The sequence below is a fragment of the Globicephala melas genome, chromosome 16 (assembly GCF_963455315.2).
Source record: "Globicephala melas chromosome 16, mGloMel1.2, whole genome shotgun sequence".
Lineage (NCBI taxonomy): Eukaryota > Metazoa > Chordata > Mammalia > Artiodactyla > Delphinidae > Globicephala > Globicephala melas.
The window spans coordinates 59,376,526-59,398,182 of record NC_083329.1 but is presented as its reverse complement, the minus strand read 5'-3'; the positions used below and the strand labels follow the sequence as shown (position 1 = coordinate 59,398,182).

At 40.4% G+C, this 21,657-nt stretch overlaps 1 protein-coding gene across 2 annotated transcripts; it reads right to left on the bottom strand.

Annotated features, from left to right (window-relative positions):
• Positions 1-449: 449 nt before the first annotated feature.
• PLA2G12B (phospholipase A2 group XIIB) lies at positions 450-20,842 on the bottom strand. Of its 2 annotated transcripts, none has more exons than XM_030862833.2 (4): positions 20,632-20,842; positions 9,732-9,820; positions 6,077-6,242; positions 450-571 (listed from the first exon to the last, which is right to left on the bottom strand). In XM_030862833.2, the coding sequence occupies exons 1-4, from the start codon at positions 20,840-20,842 to the stop codon at positions 450-452; spliced, it is 588 nt and encodes a 195-aa protein (XP_030718693.1). The 2 variants fall into 2 exon arrangements, with proteins under 2 accessions (XP_030718693.1, XP_030718694.1); XM_030862834.2 differs by having other exon boundaries at positions 450-568.
• Between the last annotated feature and the right edge of the window lie 815 nt (positions 20,843-21,657).

The window sequence follows — 21,657 nt, the reverse complement described above, 5'->3', positions numbered from 1 at the left end:
GGTGATAATGGAATTCATTCATCTCTTTTCAAATTTTCTAAAAAGTACACTTTATTAAATGTGAGATGCTTACTGGCAACTGAAACATGGACCAGAGGAAAGTCATTGCCTCCCAAATGGTTGGACTCTCCAAAATTTCACTTATGAATATAATTATTAATTCCAGAAATTCTGGTATTTTAGTCTTTAAGAACTGAATTTCCAGGCAAATATGTCTTGGCTGGGGAGACCAGTGTTAAAGTGAAGCATAGTCTTCAAATCACTCCATGTCTTTTTTCCAGTTCTCCTCAAACGATGACTCACTTTTCAGCTGTAGAATAGTGTTTCCTTTCTCCTGCTTTGCGGTATCCAAACTTTTGGAGAAAAGAATGAGACGCATCTGCCGTACTACCATCTCCCAGACAGACGGCTGTGGTGTCACTCAAAATGGGAAAGAAATCACCTCTTCCTCATAAGTCTTCTTTCTCCTCTTCTGCACAGATGCAGGCTGCCCGCTGACTGTTCATAAAGGGCCGGCAGCCCAAGGTCCATACAGTGTTGAACACAGTATCAGCCAGAGAATCACAGCCTACTTGAAAAAGATTAAGAGAAATATAAAGGTTAAGTCTAAGTAATTTTGAAGAGGCAGCGTATTTCCAAGGATAACATGATACCCAGAGGAGAGTAGAGGCAGTGATCCAAATACAGAATTAAAATGAAAAAATAGATTTAAGAGAAGCTTTTTCAGAGGAGCTTCTATCCAATCTAGTAAAGCAGAACACACTTTGGGATGCCCTCCTTTTATGGGCCTCCAGGTAGAAAGCATGATTAGCAATCAGAATGCCCCACATCACTGTGCTCACTCCATGGAAAATTTACCTTTTTTTTTTTCAGAATACTCCCTCAAATAACACTACTATGTTTCCTATAGCTTTCCCTATTCAAGTGTGGGGTGAATAACCAGGTTGCTAATATTTCGTGGAGGATTTTTGCATCTGTATTCATCAGGGATATGGGCCTGTAATTTTATTTTCTTGTAATATCTTTATCTGGTTTTGGAATAGGGTAGTGCTGGCCTCTTAAAATGCCTTTGGAAGTGTTCCCTCCTCGTCTGCTTTTTGAAAGAAGGATTGGTATTAATTCTTCTTTAACTGTTGAAGCCATTTAAATGGCTGACTAATTCTTTGAATGTTGAAGCCACTTTAAAAGAGAAGCCAAAAAAAAAGTGAAGCCACCTGGTCCTAAATTTTTGTTTGTTGGGAGATTTTTGATTACTGATTCAATCTCCTTACTAGTAACAGTTCTGATCAGATTTTCTATTTCCTCATGATTCATTCTTGGTAGGTTGTATGTTTCTAGGAATTTATCTATTTCTTCTAGGCTGTCTAACTTGGTGTATAATTTTTCATGGTAGTCTTCTATGGTTCTTTGTATTTCTGTGATATTAGTTTTAGTGTTTCCTCTTTCACCTCTGATTTTATTTATTTGCATCCTCTTTTTTTTTTCTTGGCCAACCTAGCTAAAGTTTTGTCTATGTTATCTATTTCATAAAACAGCTCTCAGTTTAACTGATCTTTTCTATTGTCCTTTTAGTCTCTATTTCATTTATTTCCACTCTGATCTTTCTTATTTCCTTCCTTCTACAAACTTTAGGCTTCATTTGCTTTTCTTTTTCTAGTTCTTTGAGGTTTAAAGTTAGGTTGTTGATGTGAGATCCTTCTTTTTTTTGATGTTGACATTTATTGCTATAAACTTCCCTCTTAGGACTGCTTTTACTGCTTCTCATAAGTCTTGGTGTGTTATATTCTCTTCTGATTTCTTCTTTGGCATATTGGTTGTTCAGTAGCATGTTGTTTAATCTCCACATTGTTCTCACCACTTCTATTCAATACTCTACTAGAAGTTCTAGCCAGGGCAATTGGCAAGAGAAAGAAAAGGCATCTAAATTGAAAAGGAAGACAATATGCAGATGACATTATCTTGTGTACAGAAAAGCCTAAGGAATCTACTAAAAATTTCTTGGAGGTAATAAATGAGTTCAGTAAGGTTGCAAGATAAAAGATCAGTATACAAAAATCAATTGTAGTTGTATACATTATCAGCAAATAATCTGAAAGTACAATTAAGAAAACAATTCCCTTTATAATAGCATCAAGGGATTCCCCTGGTGGCACAGTGGTTAAGAATCCGCCTGCCAGGGCTTCCCTGGTGGTGCAGTGGTTGAGAGTCTGCCTGCCGATGCAGGGGACATGGGTTCGTGTCCCGGTCTGGGAAGATCCCACATGCCGCGGAGCGGCTAGGCCCGTGAGCCATGGCCGCTGAGCCTGCACGTCCGGAGCCTGTGCTCCGCAACGGGAGAGGCCACAACAGTGAGAGGCCCCTGTACCACCAAAAAAAAAAAAAAAAAAAAGAATCTGCCTGCCAGTGCAGGGGACACAGGTTCGATCCCTCGTCCAGGAAGATCCCACATGCTGTGGAGCAACTAAGCCCTTGTGCCACAATTACTGAGGCTGCATGCTGCAACTATTGGAGCTCACATGCCTAGAGCCCATGCTCTGCAACAAGAGAAGCCACTGTAATGAGAAGCATGCACACCGCAATGAAGAGTAGCCCCCACTTGATGCAACTAGAGAAAGCCTGCATGCAGCAACAAAGACACAACACAGCCAAAAAAAAAAAAGCATCAAAAAGGAAAAAATACTTAGGAACAAATTAAACAAAGGAGTATAAGACCTGTGCTGTGAAAACTATAAAACATTGTTGAAAGAAATTAAAGAAGACCCAAATAAGTGGAAAGACATTCATGTTCATCGATCAGAAAACATAATTTTGTTAAGATGGCAATACTCCTCAGGACTTTCCTGGTGGTCCAGTGCAAAAGAATCATCCACCTTACAATGCAGGGGACGCGGGTTCGATCCCTGGTCAGGGAACTAAGATCCCACATTGCTGCAAGGCACCTAAGCCCACACACCACAACTACTGAGCTCGCACACCTCAACTAGAGAGCCTGCATGCTGCAAACTACAGAGCCCACGTGCTCTGGAACCCGTGCTCCACAACTACAGAGTCCATGCGCCCTGGAGCCTGCGCGCCGCAACTAGAGATGAGAAAACCCACACGCCACAACTAGAGAGAAGCCTGTGCACCAGAACAAAGAGCCCACGTGCCACAATGAAAGATCCCGCATGCCTCAGCAAAGATCCCCTGCAACTAAGACCCAAAGCAGCCAAAAATAAATAAAATGAATAATAAATAAATCTTTTAAAAAAAGATGGCAATACTCCTCAAATGGATTTACAGAGTCAACAAGAGTCCTATCAAAATTCCACCTGCCATTTCTTGAAGAAATTGACAAGCTGAACCTAAAATTCATATGGAAATGCAAAAGATCCAGAATATCTGAAGAAATCTTGAAAAAGAGCAAAGTTGGAGGACACTTCCTGATTTCAAACTTTACTACAAAATTACAATAATAGGAACAGTGTGGTACTGGCATAGATCAATGGAATAGAATTGAAAGTCTAGAAATAAACACTGCAATTATGGCAAATTGATTTTTGGCAAGAGTGCAAAGATAATTTATTGTGGAAAAAATAGTCTCTTTCAACAAATGGTGCAGGACAAATGGTAGGAAAGAATAGTCTTTTTCAACAAATGGTGTATGTCCACATGCAAAAGAATGAAGTTGGACCCCTTTCTTACACAAAAATTAACTAAAATGTATCATAGGTCTAAATATATGAGCTACAACAAAACTCTTAGAAGAAAACTTAGGAGTAAATCTTTGTGACCTTGAGTTAGGCTAAGCCTTTTTACATATGACACCAAAAGTACAAGAAAAATTTTTTAAAAGGATAAAATGGACTTAATCAAAATGTAAAACTTTTGGGCTGCAAATTATATCATCAAGAAAGTGAAAAATCAACTCATAAGATGAGAGAAAACATTTGCAAGTCATATATCTGATAAAAGATTTGCATCCAGAATATATACAAGAAGTCTTATGACTCAATAATAGAAAGACAAATAACCCAATTTAAAAGGGGGCAAATGAATAGACATCTCTCCAAAGCAGTTATTTAATGGCCAATAAGCACATAAAAAGATGCTCAACATCATTAGCCATCAGGGAAATGCAAATCAAAACCACAATGAGATATAACTTCACACCTACTAGGGTCTGTAATAAGATAGATAATAACAAGTGTTGGCAAGGATGTGGAGAAATTGGAACCATAATACATTGCTGGTGGGAATGTGAAATGGTATAGCTGTTTTGGAAATCAGTTTGTTATAAAATTACCATATAACCCAGAAATTCCCCTCCTAGATATATATCCAAGAGAAATGAAAACATGTCACCACAAAAACTTGTACATAAATGTTCATACCAGAATTATTCATAATAGCCCAAAAGTGGAAACAACCCAAATGTCCATCAATTGATGAATGGATAGAGAAAACATATTATATCCATACAATGGAATGCTATTCAGCAATAAAAAGGAATGAAATACTGATACATGCTACAATATGGATAAACCTTGCCAAGTGAAAGAATCCAGTCACAGAAGACCACATATTTTATGATACCATTTATATGAATTGTCCAGAATAGGCAAATTTATAGAGGTAGAAAACAGACTAATGGTTGCCTAGAGCTAGCCAGGGGAACGATGTAGTTGGACTGCTAATGGCTCTAGAGTTTCTTTTTGAAGTGATGAAAATGTTCTAAAATTAATTGTGGGGCTGATTACATAACTCTGTGAACATATTTTAAAAAGCCTTTAAATGGTTGAATTTTATAGTATGTGAGTTATATCTCAATAAAACTGAACAACAACAACAAAATGAATGATCAGAGTATTTCAAGCAGAGGGAACTGAAGAGGCAGAAAGATTTGTGCCATCAACCCACATAGTTTGGAATAGCAGAAGTCAGGAAAGAAATCAGAAATAAGCAAGATGATGCTGGAGAGGTAGGCTAGGACTGAATCAGAAAGGGCTATGAATGTCATGCTAAGGACTTGGATTTAATCCTAAGGAAGAGGAACCTATTGAAGGACTTACATGGAGGGTGGAGATGATCAGATTTGTCTGGTATGAAAATATACCTGGTCTCTATGGGGTCAATAGATTGGATGGGACCCAGAGATTGGGTTAATCTGTAGTAACCAGGCAAGTGATCTATCAAAGAGATATTTAGGAGAAAGAATCAATAGGATGTTGCTTGGAGGGAGTAACTTGACCTGACCCTAGATTAGCAGCAGGCACTTTTCCACCTTTTGTAGGTACAGATAGAATGATACTCCCTTTTACAGCGCCTAATTAATTATTCATATTTTCAAGCCCTCACACATTCACTTCAGGACGGCACTCTAGACATTGATCTATAACAAGATCCGAGATTCTTCCTGCAGCTGACTTTCTCGATGGCATGGGGCCAGCTCTTCATAAGCCTGTATTTCAAACTTCACCATCTAAAAATATACAATGCTAATACCTGGATGTAATGTTCGGGCTTCAGAAACTGAAGGATTACAACTTTTCCTAAGGTAAATTAGGAAAAAGAAATTACAGAATCAGTGCTAGAAATTAGGTAGGTAAGCAGTTGTTTGAAAATAATTATCCTCAAAGATATAGAGACCTTTACACAAAAAAGATAGATTTTTAAATTAAAATTCTTTCCCTGACGAGAACAAAATAAGAAAAAAAAAAAAAGGCTTAAACCCAAGCATGTAGTCCTATACGGAATAATTCCTGATATGGAAAATTATTTAACACTGGAATGGATCACGAAAACCAGTTGGGCAACTCTTGCTCTGTCCTTAGAGGATAGATTTTATTTCTCTGGGAAGGCTTTGGTATGGCCCTGTCCATCAGGAGTGGTGCCAGCAGCTCCTGGGCAGGACAGCAAGAACTTTAGTGAAGGATTGCCCAGAATCTTCCTTCCCCCTTGCTTGCATTGGTCACAGGATAAAGAAAGATCAGTGAGCTCTGATGGTCTCTTTGAGTAAAAGGGTTCTGACTACATTTCTGTGTGAAAACAGGAACAAAACTCCCTGCTCACGGGTAGATGCACTTAAGATTCCTACCTTCTATGTTGGAGACAAAGCCCAGACTCCGCTTAAGGTCAGAGCAGATAGAGTGGAGACACCATCGGAATTTTGCATCACAGCGATACTTGTTGGCACCGCAAGTGTCATAACAGACGTCCAGCTGGTTGCAGCACTTGGTCATTGCTGGAATGCCCAAGTCCATCTGAGGAAAAGTGAGGGAAGAAAATGCCACGTTTAGACCAAGGACCTTAGGCAACCTTGCCTACCTTGTTCTCAAATTCCTGTTACAGATTCAGATCTATTCAGAAGCACCAATGACTGGAAAGAATACATCAGGTTGACAGTCACAGGATGCTAAGTTTTGATCATGATCTAGTTATTAGTTTAATAACTTTGAATGGCCCACTTTTCTTCTTTTTCTTTTGGGGTTTAGTAATTTTCAAATTCACAGGCCACTATAGTGCTAAAAATAGAAATCAGAAAGTTAGGCAAGAGAGCATAGCTTCAAGACTGGCAAATTCAACTAAAACCTATGCTATATGAGATTTTGTTTAAACAAAAGATTCCAAGTCTCAGAAGTATGAAAAATTAAGCCTCAGTTCATAAAGAGGTCACCAGCATTTATCAGGGATCCATCCCATGCAGCACTGTTTTAAGTATGTGTATATGTGTTTGTATGTGTCGAGGAGCAGACTGGGGATAGAACATAGTTCCTGACCACAAGGGGACTATGATCAAACAACAAAGTAACACACACACACACACACACACACACACACACACATTTATAAAGCATCCTAAACAATTACAAATGTGTCATAAACTAAGTTCATAGACTGCCACATGTAGAGTTACCAAACAGGAATTTTTTTGAAAGGATTATTAGAGATGATGGTAGACTTAAGATACAGCAGGTAAAGAAAGGAAATAATGAGCATATCATATATGAGCAAGTCAATTAGTTTGTTTGGTCTTTCAAGGGTCTTAGCAGGGTGATGTATTATATATTTTTATTATATATATATATATATTTATTTATATATTTTTTTATTTTTTTAATTAAGGAGAAAGGCAAGTTGACAGATGGCCTTGACATCCAAAATAGCAAGTTAGATTTGATAAAGACTCTTGAGGAAGGAAGGGACATGATGCAATAAGTGATTAAAGAGGAGTAATCATTCTGTGGTTTATAAAACAGATGAGAACAGGGTGAGTTTAGACATGGATTTTTTTTTTTTAAACATCTTTATTGAAGCATAATTGCTTTACAATGGTGTGTTAGTTTCTGCTTTATAACAAAGTGAATCAGCTATACATATACATATATCCCCGTATCTCTTCCCTCTTGTGTCTCCCTCCCTCCCTCCCCATCCCACCCCTCTAGGTGGTCACAAAGCACAGAGCTGATCTCCCTGTGCTATGCGGCTGCTTCCCACTAGCTATCGGTTTTACATTTGGTAGTGTATATATGTCCATGCCACTCTCCCACTTTGTCCCAGCTTACCCTTCCCTCTCCCCGTGTCCTCAAGTCCATTCTCTAGTAGGTCTGCATCTTTACTCCCATCCTGCCCCTAGGTTCTTTTTTTTTTTTTAGATTCCTTATATATGTGTTAGCATACAGTATTGTTTTTCTCTTTCTAACTTACTTCACTCTGTATGACAGACTCTAGGTCCATCCACCTCACTACAGATAACTCAGTTTCATTTCTTTTTATGGCTGAGTAATATTCTATTGTATATATGTGCCACATCTTTATCCAGTCATCTGTCGATGGACAGTTAGGTTGCTTCCATTGACATGGATCTTTTGCAGTTCTTCTCATAATATAGACTTGGACTTGGATGGAAGCTGTGAAAATCTGGTTTCGAGGTATGGGTGGGGATTGATTAACCAGCTATCATAGATCCTTTCCTCTTGGGTCTCCTTAAGTGTTCTCTTGTTTGAACTTTTACTACAAGACCACCTAGAGCAGAATATGGACTTTGGTAGTTTAAAAGGCCCTTTTAAGCAAAAACCAAAACAAAGCATTATTACATTAAGAGATAATCTAACTCATTAGACTAGGCAAAGGCCTGGACTCAGCAATTTTGGGTAAATTCCCATCATCTGACACCTGAAGCAAGCTACTTTTCTTGCACCTCACCCCTAAACCTAAGAATACATCACAACAGAGGTAACAGAATTAGATGAGTATAGTGGCTATCATTCAATTCAACTCAATTGGAAATTCTTGAACTAGTTCTAAATAATATTTGTACCAGTAAACAAAATGACATTACTCCCAAAATAGAGTGCATACCACCTTCTTAGCTACTAAATTGATATCAAGTAAAAGATATTAGCCAAAAATACATTGTTTCTCTAATGTATATTTGGAAGGATTATCTTCTGTGTCCATTCACGTATTGATGATTGTGGACCAGGTTAGGCGTACAGCTGTGAAGGTTGTGCAGTGAACAAGAGTGTCGTATCTAAGGGGGCACCTTCCCACAAGACATCATAGATTTATATATTTATTAAGAAAAATATCCAGCCAGTGGCAGGCATTTCCTTTTCTTACAAAATCAGTATATTAAGCTTAGTTGGTTTTTTTTGGTTTTGGGGTTTTTTTTGCGGTACGCGGGCCTCTCACTGTTGTGGCCTCTCCCGTTGCGGAGCACAGGCTCCGGACGCGCAGGCTCAGCGGCCATGGCTCACGGGCCCAGCCGCTCCGCGGCATGTGGGATCTTCCCAGACCGGGCCACGAACCTGTGCCCCCTGCATCGGCAGGCGGACTCTCAACCACTGCGCCACCAGGGAAGCCCTAAGCTTAGTTTCTGACAAATGGAAGAAAACCATCTTGAGGAAAGGGAACTTTTTTTCAATTTGCACAAAAATGCCACATGGGTGAGCAGCATTTTAGTTAGAAGAATAAACATTATGCTGCTTAGAAAATTACTACAAAAATCTTTTGAACCAGCAGAAAAGTGAAGTTTAGCCTGATTAAGACACCAACTAAAGGCATAGCTGATTTTAGATATGAAATCCTTCTACCTACATTTTACATGAAACCTCTTTTCTAAAGTGAAAAAGGTAAAAGGGCTTCCAAGGGGTCTTAAAAGAAATTAATTATTCCTTGTTTTTAGAGGAAGTCGACAGTTTGAGAAACAGTCAGAGGCAAAATGATAAATGTTTAGCCAGTGGCTGGTTGTGTGTATGGGCATGTGGGTGGATGGAGGTGTGTTTGCAGGTTCCCATAATGTTAATACTCCAAACATAGTTGATTTGATGGTACCGTCACCAAGTTAGCCGCTTGCAAAAGTGCTGAGGATACAGCAATCAGCCCTCACTGGTACTGGTCAGTACCAGTTTGCTCCAGTACATCACTGGAAAGTCTCACCAATTTAAATAAGTCAAACTTGTCAGATGTATTTCAAATTAAGTTATGTTTGGTTCACTAAGGCTCAGCTGATATTTGCATTGGTGCTTTCAGAGTTCACTACACAACGGCTTTTCTGGGGGATAGCTGCCTCTAAGAAAAGGAAATCAGAAACTTTCTTTGAAAATGATCTCCCTTTCTCTGTATCCAATTTAAAATACTAATCATATTTCTCAATCATATTCCTTAAGTGTTGAGTTCCATCAGTGGTAACTCTTGGATTGGTTTTAGTTAAAACCAATCAACTAAGAAAACAATGGTGGTGTACATACACTTTCTGGTACCTTGAGACCCAGGAAATAGGAACTGCATCCGTTGGGCTCCTGAGCCTTGTATCCAGGTCTGGGCATTGGTGCCTTTCCTAGCAGGGGAAAGAGAGGAAAGAAGCGGGAAGAACTGTTTAGAAATTAAGCATTTGGGAACATTCATCAAATAAAAATGATCTAAAAAGCATGTTCAGTTTTTCCTTTAAAAGTCACTGCTATATTCTTCAACTACAACAAAGTTAAATTGTTAAAGCAATAATAGAAATATTAAAAAGTACCAAATATTTGGAAATTAAAAGCCACCCTTCTAATAATAACATAGGTCAAAAAGAAATTTTAAGGGAATTAGGAAATAAACTGAATGAAAAGAAATACAAAGTATCAAAAATTATGTAATGCAGTTAAAGTAGTGATTAAAAGGAATTTTATAGCTTTAATCATCTATAGAAGGGGAATGATTGTAAATGGGGAGAAGGATTTTGGTTTTTGGCCCTGATGGAAATGTTTTAAAATTGGGTTGTGATGATATTGAGCAATTGTATTAATGTACTAAAATTTTTGAATTTTACCATAAAACAGATACATTTTATGATATGTAAATAAAACTAATAAATATTTGTTGACTACTAAAAAAAAAAAAAGTCACTGCTCCTGGGACTTCCCTGGTGGCACAGTGAAGAATCCGCCAGCCAATGCAGGGGACACAGGTTCAATCTCTGGTCCGGGAAGATCCCACGTGCTGCAGAGCAGCTAAGCCCGTGTGCCACAACTACTGAGCCTGGGCTCTAGAACCCGCAAATCACAACTACTGAGCCTGCGTGCCACAGCTACTGAAGCCCACACGCCTAGAGCCTGTGCTCCGCAAGAAGAGAAGCCACCGCAGTGAGAAGCACGCGCACCGCAACGAAGAGTAGCCCCCGCTCGCCGCAACTAGAGAAAGCCCGCGGGCAGCAGCAAAGACCCAATGCAGCAGAAAATAAAATAAAGAAAATTTTTTTAAAAATTAAAAGAAAAAGTCACTGCTCCTCACCAGACTTAAATTAGGTGGTGATGATGATTATGATGATATCATAAAAGAGTAATAACCTTCAAACCAGGTTAGCGTTTTTCTCCGAATATTGAAGAATTTTATGAGCACTTATTTACTAACAATTCTAATATTTCTTACATGCACAACCTTGAAGATAAGGTCTGTGGCAAAACCAAACTAAAACTCAAGGTTTCTCCTTCTTCTATCCACTGTAAGACCACATACTATGCACAAAGACCTGATCATACACGTAAGGGATCAGAATTAAAACAGTACCACAAACTTTTTTAGAATAACGTGAAGGAAATTTTGCAAGATTCCATAAATGCAAGCAAAGCATTGTTGACCAAAGGGCAAAGAAAACACCCCACTGAAACATTTTAGGCATTTGTGTCACAGAACTAAGGCGAAACTATCCGAAAAGCTTTGGATTTCTTAGTTTCTCCTACTTGGCTTTTGGGTAATTTTATAATCTTGCAAATGCATACAGAGAAGCTTTGTCAGTGTGTCAAGCGTAGTCATTATAGATAAAGATAACTTTGACCTGAGATGACCTCAGGACAGTCATCTGCAGTTAGTATTTTTATCCCATTATCCAGATAAGGAATATGGGGCTAAGAGGTTTAGTGACTTGCCTGAGTCATATAGAAAGTGGGGGGAATTGGGATATAAATCCAGATATATCCTGTTTGTCTCCAAAGCCCATGTTCTTTCCCCAGTTCCTTTGCCTCGTGTAGGATATGCAAGACATAACAGAAGACGGAGGAAATAAGCTAAGAATTAATCCTCCAAGTGAGACACATAGCATTTTCTCTTTCTTTTCTTTAATCTTCTCCTGCCAGGTATTTTATTTTCAATTATTTTGTATTATGAAATATTTCAAAACTGAAGTCAGAGAAACAAATACCCATGTACCCACTACACAAACACAATGAATGTTAACTTGCCAAACAGGCTGTATTTCTTCTGTTTAATTAAATGGTGTAAGTACAGTCGAAGCCCCTTTGCACCCCATCTTTCTGTTTTAATTTTTCGGTAGGAAGTCTATGCTTTAGAGCCCTCCCTCCTTATTATTCTTAAAAACTGCCTTCATTACTCTTGGACATTTACTCTTGCATATGAATTTGAGAGTCAAATTAGTCTACATGAGACATGTAGATTATGTCTACAAGAGATGAAATGAGGATTTGTATTTAAAATACATTGAATTTATAGATTAATTTGGAGACAACTGACTTTCTTATAATATTCTGGATTCCCAAACATGGGCCTAATATAGCTTTCCATTTACTTAGGTCTTCCTTTATGTCTTTCAACAGAGTGTTATAATTTTCTCCATATATTTATTATACCTCCTACATACTGTATTATTCAGATGCTTAAACAAGATAGGATATCTCATCAAGATCCAGAATTAAGGCTCAGAAGGCTGGAATGATAAATCTGACCTTTTCTGGAACCCAGGCTGCTTCTAGCCTTCAGCTCTACCAGCCCTGGAATTTAGCCCTGACTCTCATGGTCCAAGATGGAGCTTCAGCCAACACACCCATATTACAAGCAGCAGGATGGAAGAAGGAGGTGGAAAGGTCAGAGCTCCTCTCTTTAATAAACACACTCCAGAATGTTACAGACATCACTTCATCTTACTTCCCTTTGGCCAGACCTTAATCAAATGGCAACACCTGGTTGCAAAGGTGGGCTAGGAAATGAAGTTTTTCTTCAATGGAGGCAGCCATGAGCCCTGCTGGAAGTTGGGAGGAGGGCTTATGAATGTAGAAAAGGGGGACAATAAGCAGTCTCTGCCATGGTCTGTTTGGGTATTTGTTGCTGTGGTACAACATGTGTATATGATGGTGTTTCAAGGTGGCCCTCAGTGATCCCCATTTCCTGGTATTCATAACCTTGTGTATTGTCCTAGGGTTGGTCTGTGTGATCAACAGAATATGGCAGAAGTGGAGCCATGTTGCTTCCAAGATTACATTATAAAAGACTACAACTTCTAGGAAGGGTAAGCTGGGACGAAGCGAGAGCAGCATTGACATATATACACTACCAAATGTAAAATAGGTAGCTAGTGGGAAGCAGCTGCATAGCACAGGGAGATCAGCTAGGTGCTTTGTGACCACCTAGAGGGGTGGGATAGGGAGGGTGGGAGGGAGACGCAAGAGGGAGGGGATATGGGGATATATGTATACATATGGCTGATTCACTTTGTTATACAGCAGAAACTAACACAACATTGTAACACAATTATACTCCAATAAAGATGTCAAAAAAAAAAAGGCTACAACTTCTGTCATGGAAAGGTCCATTGGTAAAAAACTAAAGCTTCCTGCTAACAGCCACATGAGTTTGGAAGGAGATCTCCAGCTTCAGTCATATCTTCAGAGACTAATATCAACAGGCAGTGTGACTACAACTTTATGAGAAACTCAGAGCCAGAAACACCCAGCAGAGCCCCTAGATTCCTGACCCTCAGAAACTGTGTGATACAATAAATGTTTGTTATTTTCTGCGGCTAAGTTTGGGGGTCACCTGCTACTCAACAATACTTAACTATTGCAGTTGCCATTATGATTTGCATCTCTTTTTCATTACATTTTTTTCTACGACAGCTCTATTGAGATGTAATTAATATATTATACGTTCACCCGTTTAATGTGTGTAATTCAATGGGTTTTAGCTTTTCACAGAGTTGTGAGACCATCACCACAATCTAATTTTAGAACATTTTTATCATCCCCATACCCATCTTTAGCAGTCACGCTCCATCTTTCACAGTTCATCCATATTATTTTTATGGCTGAATAATATTCCATTCTCTGGATGTACCACAGTTTGTTTATTCATCCACCATCGATGGACGTGGTGGTCATTTCCATCTTTCGGCTATTGTGAAGAGTGCTGCTATGAATAATTGTGTACAAGTATTTGTTTGAATATCTGTTTTCAGTTCTTTTGGGTGTACATACCCGAGGAGTGGAATTGCTGGGTCACATAGTAATTCTGTTTAACTTTTTGAGGAACTATCAGCAGGCTTTCTTCAGCAGCTGTACCATTTTGCATTCCCACCAGAAATGCACAAAAATTCCAGTTTCCTCAATCCCCACAGTTTCACTACAATGTATCTATAGGTGGACTGTGTATCCTTACCCCACTTGGAATAATCTGAAGACTCGGGTGTCTTTCACCTCTGGAGAATTCACAGCCCTTGTCTGAATTTTTTATTTTCTTCATTATAGTTTCTCCTTCTGGGCCTCTTATACTGAGTGGTGATTCTTTTTAATCCTGTCCTTCATATATCTTAATCTCTCTTTCATATTTTCTATCTTTTTCTTTCTGTACTGAATTTTTACTAGCTTCATCAAATTTATTTTCCATTTTACTAATTATCTCTAGGTTGACTAACTGCTAGGTTATCTGCTATGTAACCCATCCACTGAGTTTTTTTCTTCTGATGACTATAATTTTCATTTCTTGGAGTTCTATGTAAATGTTCTTTAAATCTGTGTATTCATTTTCATTGAGTTCTGTTTTTTAATTGTGTTTTCTATTGTTTCTTTTATTTCTTTAATAATTTCAAATGTTGTTTTTTTTTATTATCTCCCTTCCTTGGGATGCCGTTTCATTTTTTGACGTCTACTGACTCTCCCGCATGGTGGATTATCTTTTCGAATGGTATGTAACTGTTTTCGGGAGGGCTTGTTTTTCTAAATGAATTCCTGTGCCCTGTGTCACATACTACAGAGTAGTCCCTAACTGCTTTTGCTGTGGCTCTAGGAGTCCCAAGATAAGTGAGACACATGTCTTTATGTTAATTTCTCAGCTTGGGATACTCACACCAGGCCAGCTGTATAGATTCAGATTCCTCACCTATGCATACTGTATGCTTCAAGTAGTGATTTTTTTTGTTTTGGCTGCATTGAGTCTTCATTGCTGTGTGTAGGCCTTTTCTAGTTGCAGCAAGCAGGGGCTACTCTTCCTTGCAGTACGCAGGCTTCTCATTGCGGTGGCTTCTCTGGTTGCGGACCACAAGCTCTAGGTGCGTGGGCTTCAGTAGTTGTGGCTCACGGGCTCTAGAGCGCAGGCTCAGTAGTCGTGGTGCACAGGCTTAGTTGCTCCACAGCATGTGGGATCTTCGTGGACCAGGGCTCGAACCCATGTCCCCTGCATTGGCAGGTGGATTCTTAACCACTGAGCCACTAGGGAAGCCCAGGTAGTGATTTTTCTTAGTGGATGTTCTTTATTCCTCCTCCAAGCTCCAGCCCCAGGTGGACAGAAAGCATTCTTGCTACTTCTTGGTATGTTGGATAATCCAGTAATCTAATCCCTTTTAAACAGACTAGACAGTTTCTCAGGCTCTAAGCTTTATGCAGACTGTTCAGTTCCAACTTCCCAATTCTTAGAGGTGAAATTTACTTTTCCTCTCTCTGTATGAGCAATAAAGCCCATTCCTCAGCCCCTGGAGTCTATATATGTGCCAGACTGACACCCCCAAGGGCCATGGCAGCATCAGCTCCTGCTACCACTTTGGCTTTTTGTTTCCCCTTCATTTCTAGAACTTGAAGTTTTCCCTTTATTTCATTCTAGGTTGAGTGTGTGTTTTTTGTTTTAATATTTTATTTCCACCCTGTCTTTCTTGTTATTTGTAATGGAGAGGTCCTGTACTTGTTGACACAGAGTCCACCAACCTACCAGTAATCCCTGCATTACTTTTCAAAGGTCTTGAGAAATATAACTTAGCATTGATACTCTACTAACCTGCCGTGTGTGTGTGTGTGTGTGTGTGTAGCACTGGGAATAGGGGAATGGGTAAAGTGTATTAAATAATATTAGTAATCAAATTACACATATGAAAATAATCACACTATGTCATACAATTAAAGCGTATTGTCTCTTGGAGGTGAGACTATGGTGATTTTATTTTTTCTTCAGATTGTTCTTTTACAAATGTTCTACCTATACTAGCTTTATAGAAATCAGGGAAAAAATTTCAATGAAGAAACAAATGTCTAAATTTGATGGTGAAATTTAGCTCTTTAATAATTTCGCTGATAAAGGGCTTTTGCAGCAGACTCAGTCCAGTTTCCTGAGTTACCCTCTGCCATTTTTGCAGTAGGTAACTCACAGAAGATAAAACTCTGATATTCCAGTTTGAAAGTTAATGGGACACCAACTATAGATACGTCCCACCTGGCCTGATATTGTGGGACACCAACTATAGATACGTCCCACCTGGCCTGATATTGATGACAGGTTTTTTTTTTTAATATTTTACGAAAGCTGTAGAAATTCTGTTTGAAGCTTGAATTAAAAGTTCTAAGAAAAAAAGTGATGGTTTGAGTCCAGACAGAAATAAGGTACTATATCCTCATATTACAGTCGGAGCAGATTTGAGTTGTGTTGAGTCTTTTCAGTTTGATGTTTTGAGTCTAAGCATCAATAATGTACAATGTCCACAAACTAATTTTATTTTTTGGTTTTGGCTATTTATAGGAGTGGGAGGCTGACCATCTGATCTTCTGGATGAGGGCTTGGCAAACACTGGCCCAAGTCCAGCCCATTGCCTGTTCTTGTATAACCTGCCAGATAAAAATGATTTTTATATTTTTAAATGATTGGGGGAAAAGTCAAAACAAGATAATATTGTGTGACATATGAAAATTATTTGAAATTAAAACTTTAATGCTCACCAGAAAGTTCTTTTTCAGAACACAGCAACACTCATTCCTTACGTATTAGCTACAGCTGCTTTCACGGAAAAAAAGAGCCGAATGTTGTTAATAACCTTCATGTGAGGATGGTCTTTTAAGCAAGACAAAAAATGCAGAAGCTATAAAGAAAAGGACTGATAGACTGGTTCTTAGGAAAATTTAAAACTTCTGCATAAAGTGAAATGCCACAAAACACTTAAAAGACAAATGAGGGAGTTAGGCATGAAACCCGAAAGTTCTACCCGCAGGAAGGTCCGCTACCTCCTGGGCCCCACCGTTTTTCTCTGTTTTGTCACTGAAAACAACAGTAAAACTGTCTGGCAGTTTTATCACCCAGGCCAAGGGTTAAACCTCTTAGGAGGGTGTGGCCCTTCTCCCCACCCAGCTGGTTCCCGCAGAAGTGGCTCTGTGTGCTCCACTAGAGGTCTGCCTAGGAGTCCAAGGGCCATATTTGAAGGGCACATCCTGCTTCCTGCCAGAAATCCTCAAATACAGCATGAGGAACACAACAAGGGAACAAAACAGAACTGTGACAATTTAACTGAAGCAATAAACTCTATTTCAGTCACTAAAACAGATTAAGTTACTGCATGAGGTAAGGCGAGCGACTTGTCCTGGTTTGCCTGGGACCATCCTTGTTTTAGTACTTAAAGTCCCACGTTCCAGGAATGCGCACCCCTTCCCTCCATCACCGGCAAACCTGGACATTTCCTCACCCTTCTCGAGAACAACCATTGCCCTCTAAGTCAGTAGCTGTTTTCTTTTTTTGGGCCCCAGGTCCTCTAAGAATCTGATGAAGGCTGTGAATTGTTTGTCTAGAAAAATGTATAAATTCACAGGTTCATAAAATTTTGCTCTAAGATTTCAAACAGATAAAAATTCTCCTGAAAATAAGAATGCTGATATTTAAGGATACCTTTCTTCCTAGAACTAAACCCAAGAAGAAAATCATCATGAGGTCCTTTTATCAAAGTGTGACGGTGTGGTTGATAGCTTAAATCATGATTTACAAGACACAGAAACTCTGCGTCACAGACCTTCATAAAGGCACAGAACACCTAAATCATCATTTGATGATTTCTTCCAGAAGCTGAGAGGATGTTGTCCAGCCACTGGGATTTCATGTTTTTTAATTTTATTTTGAAAGGGAATCTGAAGAATCCGAATGCATAGTTAACCTGTTCACCAGATTTTCTCATAACATTTATAAAATTTGTTTGGTATCTGCCATGTTCCATACGGCACTAATTCTTTATATATATTATCTTTAATTCTTACAACAATCTTGTAAGGTAGGTATTATTAACATTAGTTATAAACATGAGGAAACAAAGGTTGAGAGACATAACTTGCCCAAGGTCATCAGCAATGAGATTCCCCAACCCCCACCCCCACCCCCAGTACAAACCCCTGATTTTTCCATTACTAGTATTTCTCAAAGTCTGGTTCGAGGACCACGTGTGCAGTTCCTAGCACAGGCCTACTGAATCAGAATCCCTGAGGTGGGAGAGGGAATCGTGTTCACATCAGTGCAGACCCCTTAAACCAGTTGTACCATGTATGCTATTGATCCATGTGAATCTCATTATATTTACAGCCCGATCATTTGGCAAGTTCAGATGTTGTGTGTTGACCTGAAAACGAATTGTAGATACAAGAAGTGTGGGAAGCAATATTGATATGCTAGCGTAGGCTAGCAGGATACAAATATACCTTTGTCTGTCTGAACAATCTGTGGGCTGAATGACCCCTTAAATAGTGCTCTCTACCTTGGTCACACTTTGCAATCACCTGGGAAACGTTAAAAAGAACGATGTCTAGGTCCAACCCATGGGGATTCCCATTTAATTGATTTGGGCAGCAGGCATTTTTTAAAGCCTCCCCCAGGTGATTCTAAGTGCAGAGCAAGGTAGGAACCACTGTTTTAAGCAGTGGTAAGTACCTACCAAATGGCAATTTTTTTTTCTTGTAGACTAACTGTTGCTAAATTGTTCCTTCTGACAAAAAAAAAAAAAATTGCAGTTTTTAAAGCAGTTTTTTCCTCAAAGCGTGGTCCCAGGACCACCAGCAGCAGGATCACCTGTGAACGCTTAAGAATGCAAATTTTCTGGTCCCACCCCAAACCTACCCAATCAGTATAAGAGGGGTGAGGGCCAGCAGTCTGTTTAAACAAGCCCTTCAGGGGATTTGCAGCACAGCAAGTTTCTTTTAAAGAAAGAGAAGCCTTATGCACAAGAAGTGTATCACAAAGCAAACAGAGACTCAGTTAGTTATTAGACGTTATCTGTTCAAAAGCCTGCTTGATCCACAATCAACTTGAGAAGAAGTTCTGTACTGCTTGGGCACAGCCTCCAGGTTCTTGGCTCTGCTGCGTTCCAGAGGTAACAAGGCTTAACCCCCTATTTCCTACGTGTTTTTCAGACCCCTGGTCGGACAGGTCCTGTTTTGTAGAGTGAGTGGAGTTATTTGTGTTCCTGCAATCTCTCTGTCGACTATTCTCATCCCCCACCCGTGGCTGCTGCATCGACTGACCCAGGTGCAGGCTTGCAACCAAAATTTGCTAAAATCTTTTAATGCTGTTTTGCTAGAGAAAAAGAGGGTTTGGTTCTCGTTTCCCTTAAAAAAAAAAAAAAAAATCCTGCTGTTATCTATTTGCTAAGCCACAGACCTAAGTCTTGTGTTGCCTCCAGGAAGGAAAATAGCACCAGTGTTGATCAAATATCTGAAGTGAGTTAACCCTTTCCTGCCCCATCCATGCAAACTAGGTGAGAACAGTCCCTGTGACAAGGCATCTCTGCATTAGTCTAACACACCTTAGACAAAGACATTGCTAGCGGTACAGGTGGGTCCTAGCACAGATTTACCCTATGGAATCTTCACAGAGACGCTGTAGCTTCCTTTTTTCAACATTCCCCTCTGAGATGAAAGCTCCTGTGCTGTAAAACTTGGTTCTGGAGGATTAACCATGGTCTCTTAGTCACTCCCCGTTTATAAGGAAGGGATTTCCCCCGCTCAAAGGTTAAAAAAGGGACTGTGAGACTGATTGGGTGAGTCCAGCAAGTGTGTACCTCTTCTGAGTCTCTCTCCAAGCTGAGTTTTATCTGTTGAGTGTCTGGAGAAAATATTTCTCAAGTGTTTTCCTGCTAGGCTCAACTCACCATTTTCATCTCTTAATCCCACGATGAAACATCTGATAACCTAAACAGTGACACAAATGCTGTATGAGGTTGTGTATGCTTTCAGAAATACCTTCGTTTGTGTTTGAAGTTACCCTTTGCCTCCCAGCTGCAAGGTCCAGGGCTCCACGTTCTGCTCCCGTTACACTGAATTCCAGTGCAAGGTGAAGGAAGAACGGGCCACAGGGTCTGCTCTTTTGCAGCCAGACCTGCACGCAGGCTCCCATGTACCCTCTTTACAACTCAGGTGAGGTAGTGCTCCTACCCATTCAGTTCCACATCCCCAGGCCTGCTTGGGGCCGGCTCCCTGGTGGACAGAGGCAGCTGGCAGACACCCATCCTACCCACCAAAGGACTGTCACTGCTGACTGAGGCAGGGACAGCTCTCTTGGGGGTGGGGGTGGTTAGGCAAATTGATCAGAGATTTGACAGATCTGGAAGGAAGGTGTGAACTGCATTCAGGGGGAGAGGCGAATCCATTTCCAAGCTAGGAGCAGAGTAACTGAGGAAACGCAGAGTTTTCTGGCAGAATTTTCCCTGAATGTTCAGCTGAGTTTCCATCCCTAGGAACACCTCCCAAAGACATCTCTTATTCTTTCTGCCCACCCTTGCCACCTTTTCCTAAGTACCTACCTGCCTCACAATAAACCCATTAAATTGTCCCCAGGGAAACAATTCTCGCAAAACTCCTTGGAATAGGTTTGCCAGATAAAACACAGGAAGCTCAGTGAAATTTGTATTTCAGATAAACAACCAGTAATTTGTCACTATAATTGTGTCCCAAATATCTCACATATTTTAACAAAGTCTTGGTTGTTTATTTGAAATTCAAATTTCATTGGGTGTCCTATATTTTTAGTTGCCGAATCTGGCACCCCTCTAAGAGGTGGATCACAGGAAAAAGTGCATGACAGATTGTGGCCCTGCTCAAGCTCTTCACAGGTCCACCAGTGACAGTCTCACCGGAAGAGAGACCGTGCACTCACCATATCGGCATCTGTACTGACAGACTCCATTTTTCCCTCCCAGCAGTTCCAGAAAGGAATCGAAGTAGCTGTTGACAGATTCAAAGCTGCCCCGGATGTGCCGAAGGCCCCAGTCTGAATAGGACTCCTCTGCGTCAGGGCTGGTGTCACTCTGAGCCAGGCCACCCCCCAGGCTGAGCCACAAAATCAAGAAGCTAGTGGCCAGCGTCATCCTGTAGCCAGGTAGGTACTGAGGTCCGTCCTCAAACCCCAGCCAGTGTCCCAGGAAGTCTGGGTACACGGCCCACCGGCCAGATGCCAAGCAAGACTGGGAAAGGAATTATCTGGAGCACTCAATCTGTGTGTTCCCCAGAGGTGGACTTTAAACACAGCTACGGAGGTTGGGATGAGATCAGGGCAATTAGAAAGGGCAAAGGTTAGGCAGTAGGAGGGCCTATCTGAGGGATGGCCAGCGAGGGAGAGAACACTTCAGAGCGGATTCCCCAGCCCTGGAGCAGGGGGATGTTAGCCAACTTTTCAGAGGCATGAGTTGTGGAGCAATTGGAATTCTACCCCCAACCTGCTGGTTAACCTATGGATTAGTTACAAGTTTGGTCCCCTAGGACAGGCCTCTTGACACAAAGGACGTAGCCGCACCCCTAAGCCAGTCACTTACGTATGGTAACTAGGGAGATGCAGGAAGATGTGTAAAGGACTCAGGAAGCCCCCCGTGATGGCGGGTCAACAGTGTCACCTGTACCAATGGTCCGGGTATTGTCAGAGTTTGCTCTAAGTGTGCGTGATGGGAGGGTTCAGATTTAGGACCCCAGCTTCTGCGTCGGTCAATGCTTGGCTCTCAGACTCAGTCCTCTAATCTGGCAGAGCTCCTCATCAAAGCCATCCTAGTGCTGGGGCATTTTTGCCTCTGTATTTACAGCAGTATTTTTATTTACACTCAGCAGCGTCTGGTATCTACAGATTGCCCTGAGATAGAGCTGGGGGAACTCAGCGCTCTTAGTATTGTTCTTCCATTGAGTTGTTTAAAAG

Coding starts and splice junctions, on each gene's coding strand:
- PLA2G12B (XM_030862833.2), bottom strand. CDS start 20,842: ATGACGCTGGCCACTAGCTTCTTGATTTTGTGGCTCAGCCTGGGGGGT. Junction 6,243..9,731: donor GTCTCAAGGTACCAGAAAGT/GTATGTACACCA, acceptor ACTTTTCCTCAG/ATGGACTTGGGCATTCCAGC. Junction 572..6,076: donor CTTTGTCTCCAACATAGAAG/GTAGGAATCTTA, acceptor ATCTTTTTCAAG/TAGGCTGTGATTCTCTGGCT.